Source organism: Aphelocoma coerulescens, chromosome 12 (assembly GCF_041296385.1).
Source record: "Aphelocoma coerulescens isolate FSJ_1873_10779 chromosome 12, UR_Acoe_1.0, whole genome shotgun sequence".
Taxonomy (NCBI): Eukaryota; Metazoa; Chordata; class Aves; order Passeriformes; family Corvidae; genus Aphelocoma; species Aphelocoma coerulescens.
Window position 1 is genome coordinate 16,466,798 of NC_091026.1, and position 22,572 is coordinate 16,489,369.

At 41.9% G+C, this 22,572-nt stretch overlaps 1 protein-coding gene across 8 annotated transcripts in view; it reads left to right on the forward strand.

The window, feature by feature from the left end:
- TAFA1 (TAFA chemokine like family member 1) overlaps nt 1-22,572 on the forward strand; it is a 219,923-nt gene that overhangs the window by 172,502 nt on the left and 24,849 nt on the right. For 7 of the 8 annotated variants that reach the window (XM_069028014.1, XM_069028016.1, XM_069028015.1 and 4 more), the window contains one exon: nt 5,179-5,319. In XM_069028014.1, the coding sequence (XP_068884115.1) occupies nt 5,179-5,319 (141 nt within the window). Of the gene's footprint in view, nt 1-5,178; nt 5,320-22,572 lie in introns of those variants that run through there. The other variant, XR_011154708.1, reaches the window with a different exon arrangement.

Here is a 22,572-nt window from a genome sequence, read left to right on the forward strand (position 1 = left end):
AGTAAAGTATAGTATTTTCCCCTGTGCACAGTGTAGTCTGTAGTTCTGGCACATTAGCTGGCATAAACATTTTGATTAAAGCTTATGAATGTATTAATTACACCTGGGAAGTTTCCAGATCTTATTCAAACTGAAAACTCTTTAAACTGCAGCCCCCAAACCTGAAGTCTTTATAGTAAATGTAAAAATGGCTGACACAGGGTTGTTTTTTCCTTTCTCTTGGATGTTTGTATAAAGACATGAGGTGGCAAGGGTGGAGATTTTTTTACCCATTAGTTTATGTGAGCACTTTTTCAGCAAATCTACAAGAGTCTGAAGAATTTTTACTGTCACATTGTTAAACATTTGTTTGCAGTCTATAGAACTTTAATTCTCTTTTAAATTTTCTCTGTTCTCCTAGGTCTAGCAGCAGCATGTGCATATCCTTAAGCATTTTCAGAATAACATACGGGTATATGACCTTAGCAGGATGATAGCACTGGCACTTAGACTGGCTACTTGAAGCTGTACAAATAAATAGAGCTACCATAAACCAGCTATAGTCCTAATGAACTGTCTGGAAGTGTGGATAAAATTGGTCCATTCGATTTCTTTTGCTTGTATTCCCATGGTGAATTACTAATGGTGTAACAGAGGCAGAATTTGGCCAGCAAAACCCATGATGTTGTTTGGGCATCGCTAGTTTTTTTGCAAGTGGCACGAGCAAGTTCTTACAACAACCTTCATCTGGATTAGGCTGTGAGGTGCATTTGCAATGAGCTAGAAGCAAATGTAACAGAGGGTCTGAATTCAAAAATCATTGGGCATATGACCCCAAAAAGAAAGGCACATCTTATCTGTCAGCCGTCTGTGCCACCGCCAAGCAGCCCGAGAAGTCTCACCAAAGCTGCTCTGCTCGTGCATTCATGCACACATGCATTCATTATGACTGACCTGCCCTAGGAAGGTCCATTAAGTGGAGCTCATTTCAAGCACAGATGGTCCTGAATAGCTTAATGTCTGTCTGGTGGCCAGAATAAGTGAATTCTTGATGGCCTTGGACTTCTGATCACATACATGCAGCCAAGGAGGAAATGAAAACATGTTTATCATTTTGATAAACAACCTCTCTCATTGCTGCAGGACGCTCCATGTAACTCAGCAGAGTCAAATACTATTAAATTGTCATCACTGTCAAAGAGAGAACGTATAAGTTTTGCTACCTGAGTCATAGTTAATGACTTCCACAATGTATAACACAAATCAGTAGTGCTGTTTGCCTTTTTTATGTTTGTTTACTGATAAGTTCAGGCTTGGCTGGAATGCAGAGGCAAGTTATAATTTTGAAGTGCAAAATATGCTTTTATTATTACCTCCTAGCTAGAGATATAAAAAAACAGAGATGACTAGAAGATGACTTTTTGGCTTCTGCCAGGCATGCAGTCAGACCCTATAGGTGATTAGATATTTTAAATCACAGCCTCCCACAGCAGGCTCATGCTCATGATAAAATATTTCACTCAGCGGTGTGTAAACTCAAGGTGGCTTTATAACAGAGACAAAAATGAGCATTATTTCAGGAGTTTAGTGTCCTCCAATTGGAACTAAATCATTTTCAGGCATAACAAACAGTTGCCCCTGTTTTCCAGTAAGAATTATGTATTATTTCTACAGTTTTCTATTTTAAGTCTATGCAGAACAGGGATTTCTGGAAGCCTAGGGAACGAGCTGAGTTGCAATGACACAGTTACCATCTTCAACAGCTCAGAATCCCCCCTGGCAGCCAGTTCTGTCCCTCTTGCTTTGGTAGGCGTCACATTTCTTTCATGCAAAGTTGAGGGCCCCCCATGAACTGAGTGCTCAGGAAGGATCAGCTGTTCTCACTATCCAGTCTTGCTACTGTTTGGTGTGAAGGAGATCTAAATCATGATAGGACATTTTCATTCATCTCTGAAGCTTCTTGAAGGAAGATCAATGCTCTTCCTGACCTGCAAGTTCCAGCTCCATTTCTAATCTTCTGATTTTCTTGGGGCAGAAGGGAATTATAAAAAAAAAAAAAAAAAAAAAAAAAGCCAGGTGGATAAAACAGCCATTTCATGAAATGTAACTGTCAGCATACCATTCAGAAGACACTTACTTTGAGGATTTTAGGGCCCTTTCCTCTTGTTTTAAGTGCAATGGCAAATCCCCTATTGACTTGAATGAGGTGGATGAGGCTGTTATTGTGGAATCAAAGCCAGAAGCTACTGTAGCTCAATAGACCATAAACTTCCAAAAACAGAGACATTTGCGGGGTTTATGACAAGGATTCAAACTCTTGCTGCACTCACAGCCTATCAGGTCTATAATTCACATTTTTTTTCAGGACTCCCGCCATGTAATATCTCACCAGGTCTTCCCATAATCCAGGTGAACCATTGAGAAAAAAAATGGCTCAGAAAAGTCATCAGATATTGAATTAGAGCATTTCTTGGTGGTCTCCAGCCCCTCCCCCAAAAGAAGAAAGCTAGAAATGAAAAATAAAAAACACAGAATACAAAGGTGTTTTGCATATCCACCTGAATACATTGAGTGGTTTTCAGTGGAAACTGAAGATGGATTCATGTTCCTCTCCCCACTCAATTAATTTCCTCATTTATGCAACTGAAATAGATTTAAATAGAACCTCCCACTCTCAATATATTTGTGGTATAAATGTTTCTGTGAATGATGTAATAAGGAGTACACTTTTTCAATGAGGTTTTCTTCCTGTTCTCTCTGTGTCCATTTATATCTGTGTCTCTTCCCATTTTGTATATGGCTTTTTAAAAGTCTCACATGTACATGCATGGCTGGTAAAATCCATACCAGCAAAACACATAGCATGCAATGTACCCAGTAGGTATCCATAGGCTAAACATGTTTTAGTGGAAAGATCTGACCCCACTTAACAGATTTTTCAGGAAAACATGCAGAACTTTCTCCACGTGAGGTGGATTTTCTCTTCTCTATCAGCCCTGGAAAGCGTCTTTCTATTATTATAATTAATATTATTTGCATACTTTTATAGCCTATGTAGATAAAACTTTCAATTAAAGTATTTAACTGTCTAGCAGTTTAAAAAAATGGTTTTTCACTGCTTTTATAGTTTCATTATGTTTTGCCCCTCCTAAACAACTACACACTTTGAGCTAAATTCTTTACTGCTCCAGCAACTTGAGTTTCACATAGCAATTAAAGGTGTTATAAAGCTTCTCCAGCACAGCCCATTATCTTGAATAGATAACCAAATAACTAAGACTAGCTCATGTGGTTCTTAGTACTCATACAGCAAATTTATAGAGAAAATTAAGCATTTAGGTTACTCACAGATATTTACCACAGTCTATGTAGTCTAAAATTAGAAATGCTTATTACTGTGTACATTATTGTTGAAGTTGCAATCAATAAAATCACAAATCTCTCTTCTCCTAGGGCATGACCATAAGATGGATTGAACCAATGAGAATCTTTTCATTGCTTTCAGTATGATTTGGATAGGGGAACAGGGAGTTTGTGTGAAGGATTACTTCATAGAAAATGCAAGCATTTGGGGCTGAGTTGATTATCACAATTTCTCTTACTCCTCAGAGACACTTCAAAGACTGTTTGTCAGAGGATGGCTCTCTGAATTGTTGGGATCTCTCTTCTCTGATACCTATTGGCTTTCAAAAAGCTTGTGTCAGCAGGCCAAATGCACCTAATAACTGAGATGCAGCAGCATGTCTCTCCTGATGGCTTCAGTATTTACTACAGAGTTAATCTCATGCTTGCAAACTCCACCATATGACACCACCATATGACCAACATCAGGCAAGGGAGATTCCTCCCTGCCTACCTGCCCACTGCTTCACTAAAAATACCACATTTTTAGAAACCCCAAGTATCAGGACTCCCTCCTGAGCAGGGAGATGCCACTGGACTCCCAGACCTACCAAAATCCCTTGCTCACAGCCAGATGTGGATCAGCATCCCCACACTTATTCTCCTGCCTGGCTGCACAGCACTACAGTGTCAAAAGCTCTCACTATTCTTTCAAAAAGAGTGAAAGCCAAAGACATGAGTAATGTGGTTTATGCTGTAGTAAAAGTGCTGTGCACTTAGCAATTCTTCTTGGCATGAAGAAATGATGCTCTTCTAGAAAATCTTGCACATCCTGCCCTTTAGTGGGCAGCACGTGAGGTTTTGTACTAAGTTGAAACAAACCCTGCCAAATTTATGCTGCAATTTCAGAAAGTAGCCAAATATCTGTGGGGAACAGCCTGACACTATTAAACACTCAGTGGTTATGGACTAAATGCAGTGTGAACGGAGGAATGGAGAAATTACCTGGGCAGTGCATTAGCCCACTGTGGTGTTTGTCTCCTTGTACTGCAGTGCTGAGGTGAAGGGGAATGGCACACCTGAGACTTCATTTCTGTGCTCAGTATATGCCACAAACACCAAGTACTCATAAGCCCAAAGCCACCATCTATCTGTCTATCACTCCTCTGTGTTCTCCTTCTAATAAAACCATTGCAAATGTTCATAAAGAACAATTAGGGAGGAGATAAATTGTGCCTGATGATCTCACACAAAAAGGGAATGTTTCCTGCCTTGAAATTGCCAATTTAGTGAGTGGGGGAGCAAAGGAAAGTGCTGTTGGGCCACCCTGTAATTTGGAGAGACTCACTGTCATTCCCTAAGGGCTGAATACTAGTACAGAATCAAATATTTGAAAAAATATCTTATTTCTAGATGGATTCCCTTAGTCTCTGTCCTTGTATGAGAATATATTTGGGAAAGAGACCTCCAATATTACAAGCATAAAACCAGCCAACAGTTGTTGCACATTTTCTGTAGTATTTTACCTACTTTTATTCAGGCCCAGACCTTGACACCATCATTTTTAGGCCAAAAATTATGTGTATGTAATAGAAACTTTTAATATAAGAAAGGCAAGGGACACTTATCTGCATATTCTATTAAAAATGTAGTATAGCAGCACCTATTATTATTCAGCTTATTTGGGAGCACACAAAAAGATAGAAATAACACTGTAATCCTACCTGTACAGAAGCTGGGCAGAGGCACAGACAGGAGCACGCCTGGGTGCTTTGATTAGCCACTGCTGCTCTTCCTAATCAGAGTGTCAATATTCTCTTTTTTCTTTTTTTTTCTTTTTTTTTTTTTTTTTGCCAGAAGGAGGAACGTGTGAAGTTATAGCAGCACACAGATGCTGTAATAAGAATCGAATTGAGGAAAGATCACAAACAGTAAAATGCTCCTGTCTACCTGGGAAAGTGGCTGGGACTACAAGAAACAGACCCTCCTGTGTTGATGGCAAGTAGCTCCTCCTGTGTATATGTTTCTGTTTGTGTACCATCCAGTAGAAAGCTGTAAATCTATAGATTGTGCATAGGAATTTCGCTGTGTTCTTCATTTAACACAACAGAGAAATCTGTAAGCATAAGTACATATTTAGACCACCTGCTTGCTACTTTAGTGCATAGTTCTGTGCACATGGGTCATGTTAAGATTTACCTGAAAACTGTGACCATAGTGCCCAGGATAGATGCTTTGATGAGTATAAGAGATTTATTATTGATAAATAACTGGACAGAATTATCCCTTGCATCACTTCATGGAGCCCCGTCGGTGCCACATTAGTTTTGATTCATAAATATTTCAAAGGACAACTGCCATTCATTTTTATTTAATTAGACATTTGGAAAGTCAGTGGCAAGATAACATAAATAAATAAATCTTGCATTCTAGTCCTGAAACAAACATTGCAGAAAGCTGGAAAAAATCTTTGCCTTTTGAAACCACCGCTGCTGTTGCTTGTCACGGGGATTTTTTTGGTTTGTTTTGTTTGTTGGTTTTGTTGTTTTTTTATTTTCCTGAAGAAAAAGCACCGTGTTATTTGTGTCTGGGTTTCATATCAGGTTTAGCTCCACAGGGTGTTTTCCTCTCTGGGGCTCCCCTGCCAGCACTGCAAGGGGAAACCACACAGCAACTGGGGAGAGAGTCATGGCTGGGGAAGGCTTAGCAAAATATAAATCACATAAGAAGATGGGGAGTAAGTGGTACTAATCCCATTAGTTACCCTTCCCAAACAAGCTGCTCTGTGCTGCTGAAACCCTCAGTGCAGCAGCTTTGTGAAATGGAGTACCTTGTAAAAATCCCTCGCTGCTCTTTTGGGTGAATGTCGTGTGCTGTTGTTTGTACCAACCCACAGGTGCTTCAGAGAGCCACGGGTTGGTTTTGTGCAGCTCTGTAGGCTCTGCCCTGGGCTCTCCTCACTCTTTCCATGCCACAATCCCAGGGGTGATGGTGTCTCTGTCCGCTTTGGAAGCACCCAGCATTTCCTCTTTGGGTCTGTGTTTGGCACTCAGCCTCACCCCAAGCAAGTGAGATTGGGGAGTTCTACAAGCAAATATTGGGGAAAATGTTCTCTTCTGGGTACCTTTCCTCAGTCCCAGGCTGCAAAGGGATTAGAATGGAGCAGGGAGTGGTCCAGTGTAGCTCAGACAGGAGTTGTAGTTAGACAGGAATATTGGTGGGCATTGTGGAATGGAGGATTGTGCAGACAAAACTTAGCCTTGCATATTTGACACCAAAAAGGTGAGAGATTAGGGAGTGCCTTAGAGGAATGAGAATCTCGCATTTTCTCAGCAGGTATTTCTGGCATGTGGATATCTATTTTATATATTAAAGATACAAAAGAAAGTGTTTTATTATTTAAAAAACACATTCAAATTTCTAAATTATGAAACAGTGTTTCATAGCTTGTTACACTGGGAATGCGATTCAGCTTCTGAACTCATGATTAAAAGCATGCTATGAATTCACCTGTGAATGACTGTGCTTTAGTCCACATCCTGTCATTCTGTTATTGCTTAATTACCCTGATAAAAAGAAGTTTTCCTTTTTCTACTAAGCACACTCATAAAATGGTAGGTGAAAACTACAGTTGGTCATAACCAAAGATCAGCTGTACTAGCCTTGAAGAATTTCATGTTCTTCAGCAGGTCATGAAATACAGAGGCAGCAGATAGAGCAGAGAGACACCATTAATTCAGCTCTCATAACTCTGTTCAGAGAAGAGAAGCTCAAAGAGTGCTGTGTTAAGAAAAAAGCCGGGTGCAGGTGTGGACTGGAGCCTAATTGCTCTGTCAGGATTACAATAAAGAGAAATGTTATTGTCTGGAATTTTGAAAGGAGTTAGGATAAAACAATGGCTAATATGAAAGTGTAAGGCAAGTCCCATTGAAGTCACTGGTAAGACTCACTGTGACTTCAAAGCCAGCAAACGTGAACTACAAAGGAATGTCTTCCCCTTTCAAGTTCAGTTGTTGTAGTCAGCCCATAGCTGCTTTTGTAGATGGCTGGAGAACAGTTCAAAAGCCCAATATGCTGCTGGTAAAAATTAATCCAGGGGACATTTGCTTTGGCCTTTGTTTAATCCCAGACTTTGCTTTGTGACTTTTGACATACTGACCTGGTTTAAGGCAAAACTTTTTCCTGTTTGGTGGTTCTGTTCTCGTTAAGACAAACTCCCAAAACTTCCCATGGGAGTCCCACTGACGTCAGTGCTTTAACTCACACAAAGATTTGGGATGTGCTGTTTATTTTGTACATGAGGATGTTTCAAAAGTTCACCTGCAACTTTCTGCCTTCTTTATCTATAATACTGAAAGGATTAAGACCAGTAGATCTCACACTAGGTTTTCTTTATACTGTGTAAATGTATATGATTTCAAGACATAATGTGTCACTAAGAAAGCTTGCTTGGGTCCTAATTAAATATCCACAGGTGTTCAGGTACAGCAATATACAGCTAAACAGAGACATCACCTCTGAGAGGTGACAGGGACTGGGAGACCCCTGTGAGCAGTTTGGCTGCTGGTTGATTAGCACCTTGAGCCATCTCCACCCCATGGCTATGTAGTAGTGTGTACAAAACAGGCTGAACCTCAGTACTGCCCTGCCAAACTGTGACTTAATGGTATTGGGATCAAGCTTTTGGTGTTTCCCAGTTAAATTTCATCAGAAAACACCTCATCAAGGCTACTGCTTTGACAGTTTGAGTCCAGTTGCAGAGGAGAGATTGCATTGCCTTCCACTCCTACCAGCAATTGCTGCAGGACACAGCTGGGCTGTGTGGCTGGGACTGTGTGGAGAGCTGGTTTTGTTTCCTCTTTAAGAGAATACAATTATATATAGGAGTCGCCTTAAATTTCTAATACGTATCAGGGATGGTGAATGGACCTTTTGTCTCTTTTGTTGTGAGATCTGATCATGGGTAGCACACCCTCCCAGTACACAGGGCTTGGCCTGCAGTCCTCCTCCTGCATGGGCCAAAATTCAGGCTGAGGTTGTGTTTTTTGTACTATGAAAGGCATGAAGCTGATGTGTATTCCCAAGTATCACTTCCTGCCAAGTCCAGCGAACTTTTTCTTTGGGGTCTCATCTTAATAAAGTATAGAGAGGCCAGGCTGTGGCAGCCTCAGAAGTTATAAATGATTCCTTGTGGCTCATTCAGTAGACACTGTCCTAAAAGCTGCCTCAATCACCAGTGAATTATACAGTAGCACCAGTGGGAGCAATACAAAAGCCAAACTTTGCCATGAAACACAGACACCAGTTTCTGTTTCTTTGCCTATTCTGTTACACATTTATTTTCATGATTCCCTGCACTACTTCAAGGTCCTTTTTGTTTGAAGGATGGTTTGAAATACTCCCTTCCCTCTCTACAATTTATCTTGCCTGCCACTTGGCCACAGCACATACCACAGGCATCAGGCTGCTCAGTTCTCTGCCATGGATGTTTGTTTGTCCTCATTTGCCCAAATATCTCTCCAGAGCAAGTTCCAGGTGGATTTCCTTCATTATGTGTTACAGGAGTGTGAGAGGATCCCTTTTTCTGGGGAAAGCAATGTCCAGCATCTCCAGTGGGCTCATGAAGGCCCTCAGGTGCCTCAGCACAAATCACTGTTGCTGGCGCGATTGCTCCTGTGGGCTGAGCTTTCATTCCTTTGTCATATCATTACTACAAAAAAAGATCCTTGTAATTTTGATACTGTCACTTTTATACTGGGAATACTGTACTTTGTACTATATCCTTTAAAGTGGTATTGAACCATGCTGTACAGTCAGTAGGTGGTTATGTCTGTGTGTTCTTCAAGGCTTATGACTAATATATAATTTGTTCATCCATACTGGAGTTTACTGTGTTACAGTCAATGCTCTCACACACACTTTTTTTTAATATTTCATTTTTCTGTTCCCTTCCCTTCAATCTTCTTCCAGGCTATTTTAAACTCTTTCACAGGCAACCTCATATTTCTTGCATAATTATCTGTGAAATTTGTTGGACCACAGAGTATGGAATAACAGAAAAGCACCTGCACTGGCTTTTGAAATCAGCCACAAAGGGACTTTCATGCAGGTTGTGCATGTTGCCAGTGCTTTTAGGAAATGAGGTGGGTTTAACACTAGTTAAAACCAATGAGTGAAAAGGAAGGTGCTACTGAAATGCTGTGCAGTATCTCTCCCTCTGAGTTGTACCTGTAAGAAAGGCCTCTGCAGACACCTGAGGTGATCCCATTCCACGTTTTCTGCAACACAGGATTTGAAGCATTAACTCTCAGGCAGCAGGATTAGTGGTTTTGTCTCCATGGTCTGCTCTTGTCCTATTTTATACCAGTCATGCATCAGAAGAAAGAGAAATCATTCACTGATACAGAAAAATAAAATTAAATCAAACCAGTATTTCCCTTTCTCACAGACTGGCTTTGGATCACCTCAGGTTTCCAATCATTCCACAATGTATGAAATATTAACACACAGGCACATACTTCAGATTTCTATTAGTCTGAGGATCACTAGCCACCGTGTGGCCCCGTGAATTTACATCACACTTCATCAGGACAGCACTACCAAACCCAACACAAGTCTTACTGACCACTGGGAGAACCCTGAGTTTTAATGCCTCTCTGGGCCAGCACCTCACACCTCTCCAGTCATTCCACTGGATGATTGGTGCTGGTCATCCTTATTTTTCTATGTGCACTAGTTGGAGCAGAGAGAGGACAGCATTCAGAGCACATGCTCCATTTGCTGCTGTTTGCCCTCCTCTCTCTCACCCAGGACCTACAAATGAAAGGGTTTTATCTGGTCTGTCACTCCTTAGGCAGACAGTAAGTGCAGCCACCCTGTGGACATCAGCTAATTTATTTTAACTTTTAAATTACGGGTGAGATACCTACTGTGGAGCAAGAATCCATAATTCAGGAGTTCCATGTTCCTTCAGTACAGAGGTATAGCACAGCCCCTTGTGCTGGTCCTCAGCCCTCAGCATCTGGTGCTGCCCCAGCTTACACCAGCTGAGAGGTGGGCCAGGGATACACAGACACTTCCTGGCTCTCCCTGGAGCAAAAGCAGGATTCAAGCCTTGTAGAGTCAAATGAAAGACTCCTATTGACTTTGGGTCAGGTCCTTAGTAAATGCTTTGTTAGAGATAATCCTGTATCTATCAGCACTTACATCAAGTGAAAACAGTTCATAGTCACAAAGCCAATAGTTTTCTATTTATCTAATGTGTATTTTAGGTGGTATCACCAGAAAGCCTTTTTTCTCCCACTCTGTGAAATTACTTTCAGTCAATTCTTATTTCTTGAAGAAAGGGGGAAAAATGCTTTTTGAAATCCAAGGAGTCAGCTTCTCATCCCTCTAGCTGTGCTTCGGCCTAGATAAGAAGAGATCTCAGGGTCCCATATTATTAATTCACTGTCTATATGAATAACGAGCAGCCTTGGTGAATTATTCCACACTCCTGGGAAAATCTATAGCCCTGTCCTTCTGCAGCACCACTGGAACCAAGCAGTAAGCTCATATTTATTTTTATTTGGTGAATTCAGATGACTTCATTTGTAAGGAGGAAAAAAATGTCTTTCTTCCCCACTGACATCCATTTAGTGAGCTCAAAAAATTCACAGAATATGGCATGTGCTATTAAAAAAAAGGAGAGGTGGGGAGAGAAGCCTAACTTTACTGAAATATTTTAGCTTTTGTTTTGTCCAGATCATGTCTTCTTGAAACACCCTTGCAGCCACCCTGAATCTGCAGCCAGAACCTGAGAGGTGCTGACTTCAGAGCGAGCAAAAGCAAAGCTGGCAGTGGCTATGCAGAGTAATTAATTCATTTACCCAGGCACAGAATCTCTCATTACCAGTTTGCCTGCCCATTGCAGCACAGAGGCTGAAGGGAGCAGAGGGGAGGCGTGTGCCTGACCCTGCCAATGGTGGGTGAGATTTCGTGTCAGAGCACAGCATCATCTCCTGGACCCAGACCATCAGTGAGCAGCCTGAGGAGAGCAGAGAGGCTGTGCTTCTCCCTGAGCAAGTGGATGTGCAGACAAGTCTCTGTGTGGGCTTATGGATACACATCTATGCATATCTGTGTGTCTTACTGTGCACGCTGCAGAGCCACCCTGCCACGGGTGGTGCCTTACAGCACCCAGAGCTGCTCAGACACACAGGGATGTTTTACTGTGCTTCAGGTACACAGAGACAGGACATTCAAGGGGCAAATCTGCAGCTGACCTGGGCCAGTCTGCACGGAGGGGTTGCCAGGTAGGCGCTCCCCCATCTCCTGCATGCAAACTGCGCCAGGCTCTGGGGAGAGGGAAATGGATGCTCCTGTCTTTCTGGTGTGAAGATGGTGCAGCTAATGAGAGTGTCTGACTGTGGGTTTGTGTGAGTACCTCTTCATCGCATCTATAAGTTTTCTCCCTACCTATGTCTTATATTTCTTTCATTTCCCAGTGACACTGCAGTTCCCTGTGCAGCAAAGCAACCACCCTTTTAATATCAAGCTCATAGAACAGCTGACTAATCCACCCCTGACGAAGTGCAGAGAGCTCACTTAAATCCCAATTTCCACAAGAAAAACACTTTATTTTTCTACTTAAGAGGGGTAAAAAAAGCCGTAAGTCATAGCACTATCTCCATCTATGTGAGGGGGGGGTCATTTTTCCAGCTGACAGACTTCAGTGCTGACACGAAGCAGAGCCCTCCCAGCCAACCAAGGTGCACAAACAGCATCCCTATGGTGAAATTAGGGAATGGCATGGCTCTGGAGCAGTGTGAAGACACACAGGAACATATAATTACTTCACCTCCATACAGAGGAAAGTAACCTTTCGCTCAAGTACTTGCAATAAACCCGCTAGAGGCTAAATGGAAAAACAGTAGGAGTTTTCTCCTCTGATAGGTAGCATTAAGTGCTAATCACAGCACTGGAAAGAGCCTGGGAAGAGGGTTTGGAGGCAGGGAGGGCAGCCAGCCATGCCAGCGTGCCAGGCATCATAGGGAAAAAGAAGCCCAAGCTGGAAGGGAAAAGAGAGCCTAAAGAAGATTCCCTTGCAGGGATGAAACCACAGGCAGGACCATGAGTTCTGGTTAAGGACTGGTCATGCTGCCTGGAGAGCATGGAGAAAACCAGGACAAGGTGTTTCACTGCTTTGCAGATACAGATCTGCTTTGGTGAGCCCAGAACAGGAGACTCAGCCCAGTGAGCTATGTGCAAATCTACAGAGGGTGGATCTAGGGGCAAGAAAAGCTACAGCAATGCTAAAGAAGGCTTCTCACAACAACCCTTCAACCAGCAATGCTGAGGGAGAGATTTTCAAATGCCAGGAAGGTACAGTCTGGTGGGTATCTGCCCTGCATGGCAGCAAGACAAAGAAGTTTGCTGCTATTTACTGCACCTGTGTGGAGAAGTGTTCCAGCTGATGGGCAATGTGTGGTGTCTTAGGAGTGAAAGGGTTAAACCTTTACACCCTGCCTTTAAACAAGCACTAGGTTCATCTTTTCCTTGTTTGGCAAAGCACATGTGTACAGCCCAAGTGCAGTGTCCAAAATGCTCTCAGAAAGCAGTTTGACACCCAGAGGCAGATTTTCAGCTGGTGTAAACTGGCTCTTGAGCCCGAGAGAATTGCTAATTTGTGCACAGTTTGCTGAGTCTAGGAAAAGGAGCAGGATGGTGACTGCCTATTAATCCGCTCAGAGTCCTCAGGGAATGTGTGGGACCAGTGTCCAGCTAATCAGTGGCCAAGGGGAGCTCAGGGAAACATTAGGGTCGGGTTAGCATGTGTGCTGTATCCTCTGGCACCAAATCCTGGCAGGAGTTCTGATGATAGTTTGTCTCTGCCAAGGATTGCCATATTACCGAGTGGCTAATTCTGCATAAGCTCATGCCATACATCTTCTCTGCATCAAAATCTCTGGTTTTGGTGCATTGTGGAATGCTGTGTTCCTATAGGTGTCTCTAATACACTATAGAAAATACATGATTGGAGTATTGCAGAGCAGGAAGCTTTTTTTTCTTTCAAAGCTACCTTCTGTCTATAAACATGGAGCTAGTTCACAAGGCTTGAATGTGGTTTGTAGGATTAGGGTTTGAACATGAAAGAAGTGGATGATTAAGTAAAAATGAAAAATGCTTCTCCACAGTGCACTCTCTTTAAATTAATAAACAACAACCTGAAGCTATTACACACTGAAATTTTAAAGAGGCAGTGACCAAATCTTGAAGGAAGCAAACAAATAATTTATCCTTTTACTGATGCAGAGAGTTCACATAGGAGTCACTAATTTAGCACTGAGAGTGTCTGTTGTGTTGAACTATGCAAATTAATCTGGCAACTGCAACTGGAGGCAGGCGAGTCAACAAGTGTTTAATTGGTTTCAGAGGATCAGTTATCCATACAATTGATCACAGACACATTTATGGTTCCTCCTCTCAGAATACAACCAGGTCACTGTAGGACCCAAGGCCCTCAGCAGTTTGTCAGTCTGTAGTCTGCTTTGGGAGATTTTTATGCATTAATATTGCAGAATTGTCTTAAGTTTAGGAATCGAGTAAGGACGTTGCAAGTGAGGGATTTATATAAAATCTTAGACATTGTGCTGAGGAAGTGTGCTACTCAGCACGTAAATAGCCTTCAGATTTTGGAACAGGTCTCTATATGTAGGTGTCAAAAAGCAGTTTACTAATCCTGTATATCAAAGAAAGCATTATTCCTCTTTGGGAGCTGTTTTCATAGACCATTCAGTTTGCTACAATAACTGCTCAAGGTTAAGCAAGATGGAGGATGGCAAATTTCAATAGTATTTAAAAAGTGCTGTCTCTCCCTTTTGAAACGATCATGCAAAGGACAGCGGTGGGGAAAGGAGCTGTGCTCCACAATTTAAGCATTCTGCCCTATGTCATTAGTACATAAAAACTATTCCGCAGGCAGATGGATTGCTTTTAATACATGGGTTTGTGTAATAATTTCCTTTTGATTACAATTCCTAGGCAGCAAGCACACAGCAGAGTTTTAAAGATGCATGTGCATGGTCAGTACACTTTTTTTATCTTCCAAATGTACTCAGAACTCAGGAACAGCAAGGTGAAACATCAGCACAAACCATCACTCAGGAATGAAATGGAGAAGCAAATGACACTGTCTTAACGGAGGACAAAGGGAAATCTCCCATTAACTCAAATGAGAGTAGAAAACATCTCTCTCTATTGGTCTTCTTGTTACAAAATTCCCTCTCATTTTTCTCCAGACCCCTCCATGAAATACCATCAAATACAGTTGTGTGTAATATAGTTATGCAAATAACAAATGAACTCTATTTCCTTTAGAAGTTTGCTTTCCTTCACTTGAAAATTGTCAACTGGATGAACACTTTTTAAAACAAGAGCACCTGTAGTCCCTGTTATATAAAAAAACCAAGTCCATTAGTGCAGTGAACACCTGCACCACATCAGTTACCCAAGGGCACAGGTACCCATTGCTCGGAGCAGGATGGGGGACAGGACAGTGACCACTGCTTTCCACCACAGAGCACAGGAACAGAGCAGCAGAGGAGAAAATCTGTATGGTTTTGGACAGGTTGTGTTTCCTCTGGGATTCAGCTCAGTAGCAGAGGCCCAGCCTCATCATTGCACTGGCACTATTCATTTCTCTTGTTTGTCTGTGCATTGTGATGAATTTGGGGGATCTGAATGTCAGGCAGGGAATCAGCTGAGGTGTTTGTGGCAGAGATGGAGAAGTGTAGTGCTTCCCTCTAGTACAAGGACTGGTCCTTTCCCGGGATATATGTGCAGTTCCAGCCACTTTGCTTCAAAAAAAGGGGTGAATTTACTCATGGGGCCAGATGTGGAGAGAGGCTTTGGCTGCTCAGGAGAATAGGCAGCCTCTGTTGAGAGAGAAGAGTTGTAGGGCAGCAGAGCAAAAGATGAAGGAGCAGGAATCTGCTGTGGGATCAGGAACCTGCTGTCAGACCAGGGATGGATAAAGGCTAAGAAAACAGTGGGGAGTTTAATAGATATCAACTCCCCATCATTAAAGGTTGGAAATTAGAAGAAGAGTACTACTAGCTCTAAGAGGGGGTTGGCAACAGCTTCCCACGAGGGATGGAAGCTGATTTTAAAGACTTCCAGTGTCTTTTGTCACACCCACAGAATGCAAAGTAACTGGTGTTATTTGATCAAATAACAAACACTGCAGCATAGTGGTGAGCAATGGGTGGATCACAGACATGAAAGCCAAGACAAAATGCTGTAGAGCAGACTCATAAACTTCATTCTTGTGTTAGAGGGAAAAAACAAAACAAAACAAAACAAAAAACACTCTCTTGAAGTCTTTAGTTACAGTTTGGCTTTATTTGATACAATCATTTTTTATTGTTTGGTTGACCAACATTGGTATCTTTTTTAATTCATTTATTTGCAATAACCTGCTGATAAATCAGCTTTAGCAGTGGAACCAATTAATTTTCCATTGTAAATATTGACTTAGATATTTTTAATCTATTCTGTTTGTCAGAGATGGCAGTCCTGGACTTCCCTGGGTGAGCAATAATGAGGCAGCGTTGCAAAATCCTTTTCTACTACTCCTCTGGAACAGCCCTTGTAAATTCTGTGTGATCATTGCAGAAAAAAACCACAACATTTTCAAACAAAAATTAAGTAAATTATAGTTTTGCTACCTGGCTTGCATTCTACCAATGACCCCTGGTGCCCAGAAGCGGGGATTCTAGCAAAATGTATCCATTTGACTTCGCAGATTTCCCAGCTGAGCTGCTCATTAACACATGGCAGGATGGAAACTGTGATCAGAAATGATCTGTGATTACAATAGCCATGGTCTGAAAGTGTTCTGTGTAGCCAGGCTGGATAAATAGAATGAATGGGGGAGGTTTTGAAATTCCTAAAATTCAAACAGAATTGCAAATCACCCGAGTCTGTGTTTTACTGTTTAATGGCACGCTTTGAAAGCTGATACAACTTCCTAATAGAAGGAATAAATTGACAAACCAGGTTAGAAGCTTAAGCTCTGAATGTAACAGCCCTTATTCACAGGTCTTCAGTGAAACCTCCTACAAGAGTGTGCTGAATCCTATCAATTTGTATTTCTGAAATCGTCAGGAACACTCATTAGTAGCTAGCTTTGGGTTAGACCCTTTCCATCTGAACCACTTTCATTTTAAACTCATTATTTATGGTAAGCATAGCCACACACTTGATGCATTTTGCATATTCAATTTTCAAGCCAAAATATAGGAGCTGCATTAGCTTCAGTGCTCCCAGCAGGTAATCAGGCTCCTGCAATATCAAACCTTATGTCACCACCAGTAATAGGCTGAAATAGTCCTACCCTCATAAGGACTGTGCCTGCCCAGCTCCTATTAAAATTAATGGGCACTGGGCATCCATTCCCTCCAGGCAGCTTTGGAAATATCAGCCAAAACGTAGTTGTAAGTATTAACCTTTAGGAAGTTAGTGTTGGCAGCTTCCCACCGCTCCGCGCTGGCTTCCAGAGCGAGTGGCTCTGCTGAGGCGTGAGCGCAGCTCTGCTTTGATGGGAGCGGCTCCTCCGGGCTGCTGTGTGAGCAGCTGGGGGCGATCGGCACCTTCGGGCTGTTTTGGCACCTTCGGGCTGTTTTGGCACCTTCGGGCTGTTTTGGCTGAGCAGAGCCTGGGCGGTCCGGAGGGAAATTGCCAGGCTGTCCTTCCCCTCCTCCCAGGAGCAGCCTGCACTGAGCGTGGTGGCTTTTTCCTGGTCATCAGAGGCAAGGAAGCCCAGTCCCATAAAGGTCAGTAGAGATGGTGTGAAAATGCTGCTCTGACTCAATGTTGAAGTCTGGGGCAGAAATGCCAAAAAATATTGCAGCCCAACTGTTAAAATAAGCATATTTGGTATAGAAAAAAAAAACTGTCTGTGAATGCTTTTATATATTAAACCTTGCAAGGAACTTTGCCTGGCTGGTTTAATGTTCTTTAATTAGTTGGAATTTTCAGGGGTTTTTTTTTCTTTTCCTGTCTATGTTTGCAAAGAAAAATAGTCTGGCATTTAAAAGAAAAATAGGATTAGAATAATTTATTATTGGATTACTATTAAACTAATAGAAACAGCAATATAAATTCATGTTTATAAACCACTCCAGGTCTCAGATCTAATCCATACAGATGGTGACCTGTGAGGAAGCAGTGTTCCAGGAATAAATTTGCTGGTTTAGACTGGAGGGTTTCAACCCAGCTAATAAACTCTCAGTGGTGCATGTCTGAAATGTTACTGCAGTAGCTGGAGAGCAAACTGTCCCCTGTTTCATTTTTTTTCACCAAATAGTTCTAAAATAACCAAAGTGTAATCACCACACTCAACTAGCAGATTGTTCATGGACAAACTGCAGTCCTAAATCAAATAAATTGCTAACTGTGGAGCATTTGCTAGGCTCTGCTTTGCATAGCATGAGATAAGAAGCAAATATAACACACTGGTCTCTATTACTAAATGCTGCTAAAAATGCAAAGTTATAAGTGTGCTCTTTCAATTTCAATAGTGCATCATTAGTAGAGAAACCCTGTAAGGATCACCTGTATCTTAATGACCTGCATCTTCACCACTACTGAGTGCAGCTCTGTGGGTTTGCTGGATACCTACGCCATTTTAGGAAGTATTAATGTTATTTTGCTGAATTCTGTTGCATTTTTGTTCTGGTGTTCTTACTTTTTTACTTTCCCTTCCTAAACATGAGCGTCTAGATGTGATAGACCTGGAGGAAATGTGTAGCCAGGGACATCAGCAGTGCTGGCAGATCAGAGGAAGCAGAAGGGCCAGTGAGAGCCCTTCCTGGCTCTGCTGAGTCCACAGGTTTTGGGCAGAATTATGGGCAAGGCTTACTGCAGTATCCCTGTGCTCAGGGTACGGATCATGCACTTGTTCTGCTGGCTTTTCCTGAAATATTAGGTCTTGCTCCATGTCGCTTTCTGTAGAATACAAATCAGCCATGTTGGGGTAGTGTCCTGCTTGTACAACATATTTTGGTTATGTCTACCCTTGTATTTGCTCACTTCATGGCATGCTACAATATGTCAAAGAATGTAGATGCTGCTGCTTCCTATATAATTTTTCAGCTAAAAATGACAGGTGCCTGGAATTACTGCTGTATTATTTTGGTTTGGTTTTTTTTCACGAAGAAAACAGCACCATAGATGTTGAGAGGTTCTTCCCAGGAGTTTTGCAGAGACCAAGGGGGCTATACTTGCACTCTGAAATCTAACAAAAAAATACAATTTACTATTTTATGCTGCAAAACAAGGCAGGCATCCAGCAAGGGCAGAAGCACAGGCTTCATGTAGTGAGAAGAAAAACTGGGCTGTGGGCAAGACAGGAGTGAAAAGAAGCCACGCTGCAGAATGTCAGCAGACTTGCTGTGTAGGTAATGCTGAATGCAGTAAATAACATCAAATATTTGGATTTTTTTTCCCTGTTTTTTAAACCTGAAAGAATGTACAATAAATAGATTAAAGACATGCAATGTTCAGATCAGTGTTACTGTACCTGTGACAGATGAGATAAAAACAGAGCATGGGGGGCAGTCCCACAGGGTCATGGTTGACAAGTCAGTCTAGGGAAACCCTAAGGTAAAAGGAGATATTCCTCCAACCTGCTTTTCATTCCCATCCAAAAATACCCTTCCTTCCAATTTCTCTTTGGTGTCAAAATAAATGAAAATGTTTCATAGTGATTAATGGTGAGCTGGCTACACAGTGAATGCCAGTATGGATGCAGCTGATCAGCAAAGAGGATATTTTCAGAAAACCTCATCATATTTTGTTTTGACTTTATGCTGACACGTTGAATTTTGGCAAAAAAGGGATGTAATTCAGTCAGTTGTATAGGCAAGTGTGTGAGCACTTGGACACACACAGGGACAGCCAGTCCCATGGTGATTCTCTGGCAGGAGATACCTCTCCAGAGAAATGCTCCATCACTGGACACATGCTGGGCTGCTGGTCACCACTTGTACCCGGACTTTACCCCCCCAAGGGTTCTGTCTGCAGGGCAGGATTGCAGGAACACCCCTGTGGTCTCCAAAACACCCAGTGTTATGTGCACTGTGGGACCCAGCATGTGCCACATCTGAGAATAAAAGGAGGTGACAAAATGTCGCCGTGTCCTTGTTTCCTTTAGGAAAGAGTTTGTTTATTTAAAAAGTGCTTACAAGGATTTGGAGGAAGGACCAAAAAAACCTGCAACCTAATGCAAATTAACTCTGTGCTTGTAGGTTTTGATGGAGCTGGTTATACACAAAGTCTGTGCTGTGTGTATTCACCTGGAGACCTAAACTATTATGTAGAAAAAAAGAACAACAGCACAATATTGTTGCTTTCACTCGCATTGATCTTTCGTTTCCCACTTCAATTTTGCCTTCTAGATTAAGGGGGTATTTTTTGTACTCCTGTATATGTGAGGTGTTTAAAACTTGCTTGAGATTTCAATTTCCAGAGGGTTCTGTTGGCTGAGGTTGTAGCTTATCTAATATTTTGATGAAGTCCAAGCTCTGTGCTGTTGTTTTCACTACTACAGTGAATAATCCCATTTTTAATTATTTTTTATGTTATTTCTTTGGTTTTTGAGTATTATTTGCTGAAAATTTAGTTGTTTGTCATTACTGTAATTTTAGTGGAAGGGACACTGGAGAAACCAAGCCTCACTGGAATAGATTGTTATCCAGTGTAATGTATTGATCAGGTCAGGCAGTAAATTAACAGGAGCAGAACACCATTAAATTTTGAACTTAATTGCCTTCTACTCTTAATTTCTATTGGATGTAATCAATAGGTGCCAGAGGAAAGTTAAAAGAGTTATTTAGCAAGCTGCTATGTCCTGCAGCATAATGGAAAACTAATGTTTCATCTTCTAGTTGATGCAAATAATTTGTAGATCGAGTGTGGCCACTTAAGCATTTTATCAAAGACTCACTTTTAGTTCTGTCTTGATTAATCAACATCCCTCCAAGAAAGAAACATGATTTACTGACACAGTCTGTTTTGGCTTAGCTGCCCCTTTGGTCTTTGCTTCCCTGCAGGTTCTCTCCAGTCTCTGTTCCCATCTCCAGCTATGCACACCCTGAGTGTTTCCAGGGGAGGATTCTCAGGCCAGTACCCCTCAGTATCATTTCCTTTTCTAGGGAAATGCCATGCTACAGCCAGTGGAAATGAAGACCATAGCCTTGGTCTTGGCTTTTCTTCTTGGTTCTTTTCCCAGCTCGTTTGGGGAAGTTGCTCATTTCTTTTATTTGCCTGCCTGAAAAACACCAATGTAACCAATTGCCTTCACCAAGGGCTGGTGTCAGCTGAAGTTTTACACTTTCTTGCTGGACTCCCTGTGCTGATGATACGCTTTGTTCTCCTCTCCAGCCTCTGTTACTCCTTCTGTCTCACATTTCCCTCTGTAGTAATATTTTAGATACCTTTTTTAACTTGCTGTTGAATTTCAGTAATGCTTATCTTGCTGTAATCTAAACCCAGTCCCTTATAAATCAATATCTCAGTGCTATTATTATTTTTACACCTCTTTGAGCACTCTTTCCATTACCTGGTCTTTTGCTAATAAAATGCTGCAAAGGAAACCCTATGTTTCAGGTGGCCCTGTGCCAAAGCCATGTGCCCAGTGCCACTGCCCTGTGGAATTACAGGGACATTAAAAAACCATTGAATGGAGGATAGACATCTGATGCAAATTAGGGAATTATTGCAAATTTTGGTGGTGGGCCTTGGAAACTGTATTACAGAAGCAGCACGCAGAATAAAACAGGCCACGGTAATCATACCTCATATTTTACAACGGTGTCAGTTCTGTGCCAGTGGTGCTCCTCCATATTTATAACTTTATATTGGCATGAGGCAATTCACATTCAAGCTAATGGGAGTTTTCCAGGAGTGTTGATTCAGGTTCCTGATGAGAAATGAGTATAGCCCCTTTTGCTCATCTTTACAGCAGAAATAGCAGTTAGAGTTGAGAAGAGTCTACTTGAGGTTTTATGAAGTGGAGCATAATGATGCACAAAATGAACAGACCTTCACAGAAGTCTCATTTTCTAGGAGAGTTGAACTATACTTGCTCTGAAAACCAAGTAACTTCAGGGAGTGGCAAGTTACCTGCCTCAAAACAGACTGACAATGAGTTACCCTTGCTCTGAAATCTTGACCCACATCTGTTCACAACTCCTTCCATTACAAAATGTGTATAACAGGTATTTTACTGGGAGCATATTTGTCTTTATTCAAGTCCTATATATTAAAAAAACATTGCTTGCTGCCTGTGCAAATTCAAAAACTGCCAAATCATCAAAAGAACTGAGTATGAATTTACCTCTTTGACAATTATTCCTTGTCACATTATTCTGGTTAACAGGGAATTCATCACAGAAGAGAAGGAAAAATAAAGCCTCTTGACAGTTACAAGAAATTACCTGTGCTCACAATAATATATTTTCCAAGGGAAGGCTGGAGGGCAGAGTTTGACAGTGCTGAAGCTGTCCCACCTGCAGTGGTGTCCTGTGACCACCATTGGCCCGGACTTAACCTTTGCAGAGGGAAGACTTGTTTGTATGTGTTACAGACTAGCAGGAATTGTGGATAGTCCCGGCTCCCCAGGGAGGCTGGAATTCTCCTGTTTTGGCCATTTCACTGAAGTCCATCACATCACTGGACTTTATACTGGGAGGAGACAGAAGAGGTGGTGTTGTGCCTATTGTACATTTAGGGGACTGAACCACAAAGCCCAGGTAGCCGTGGAATCCTATGGCCAAAGAGGAAATTGGACATGGGGCTAATTGAGTGCCCCTGGCCAGGAGGGTGTCAGCAGTTAAAATGGCATTCCCATTTCCCATGAACGGATTCTCCTCGTGTTTCACTCTTCTGCCAAGAAAAAGATAAAAGGAGATTTTTCTCTGTCTCACTGAGGAGAATCCCCTTTTCATCCAAATGAATTATGCTGTCTTTGAGGCGCCAGATTAATCTGTCTGTGATATCTCTTGTGCATTGCTTTCCAGACTAACACATTATCTGTGTTTCTTCTTCCATGATCTACTGGTACAAATGAAAGCTTACACACATGGTAGGCTGGAAAGGTTGCTGCCCACTGCCATGAAAATCTCTACAGGAACAATTCTGCCCTGCTGGAGAAGACAGATGCATAATAAGACAACATTTATGTTAAGGTTGATTACAAGGATAGTTTGG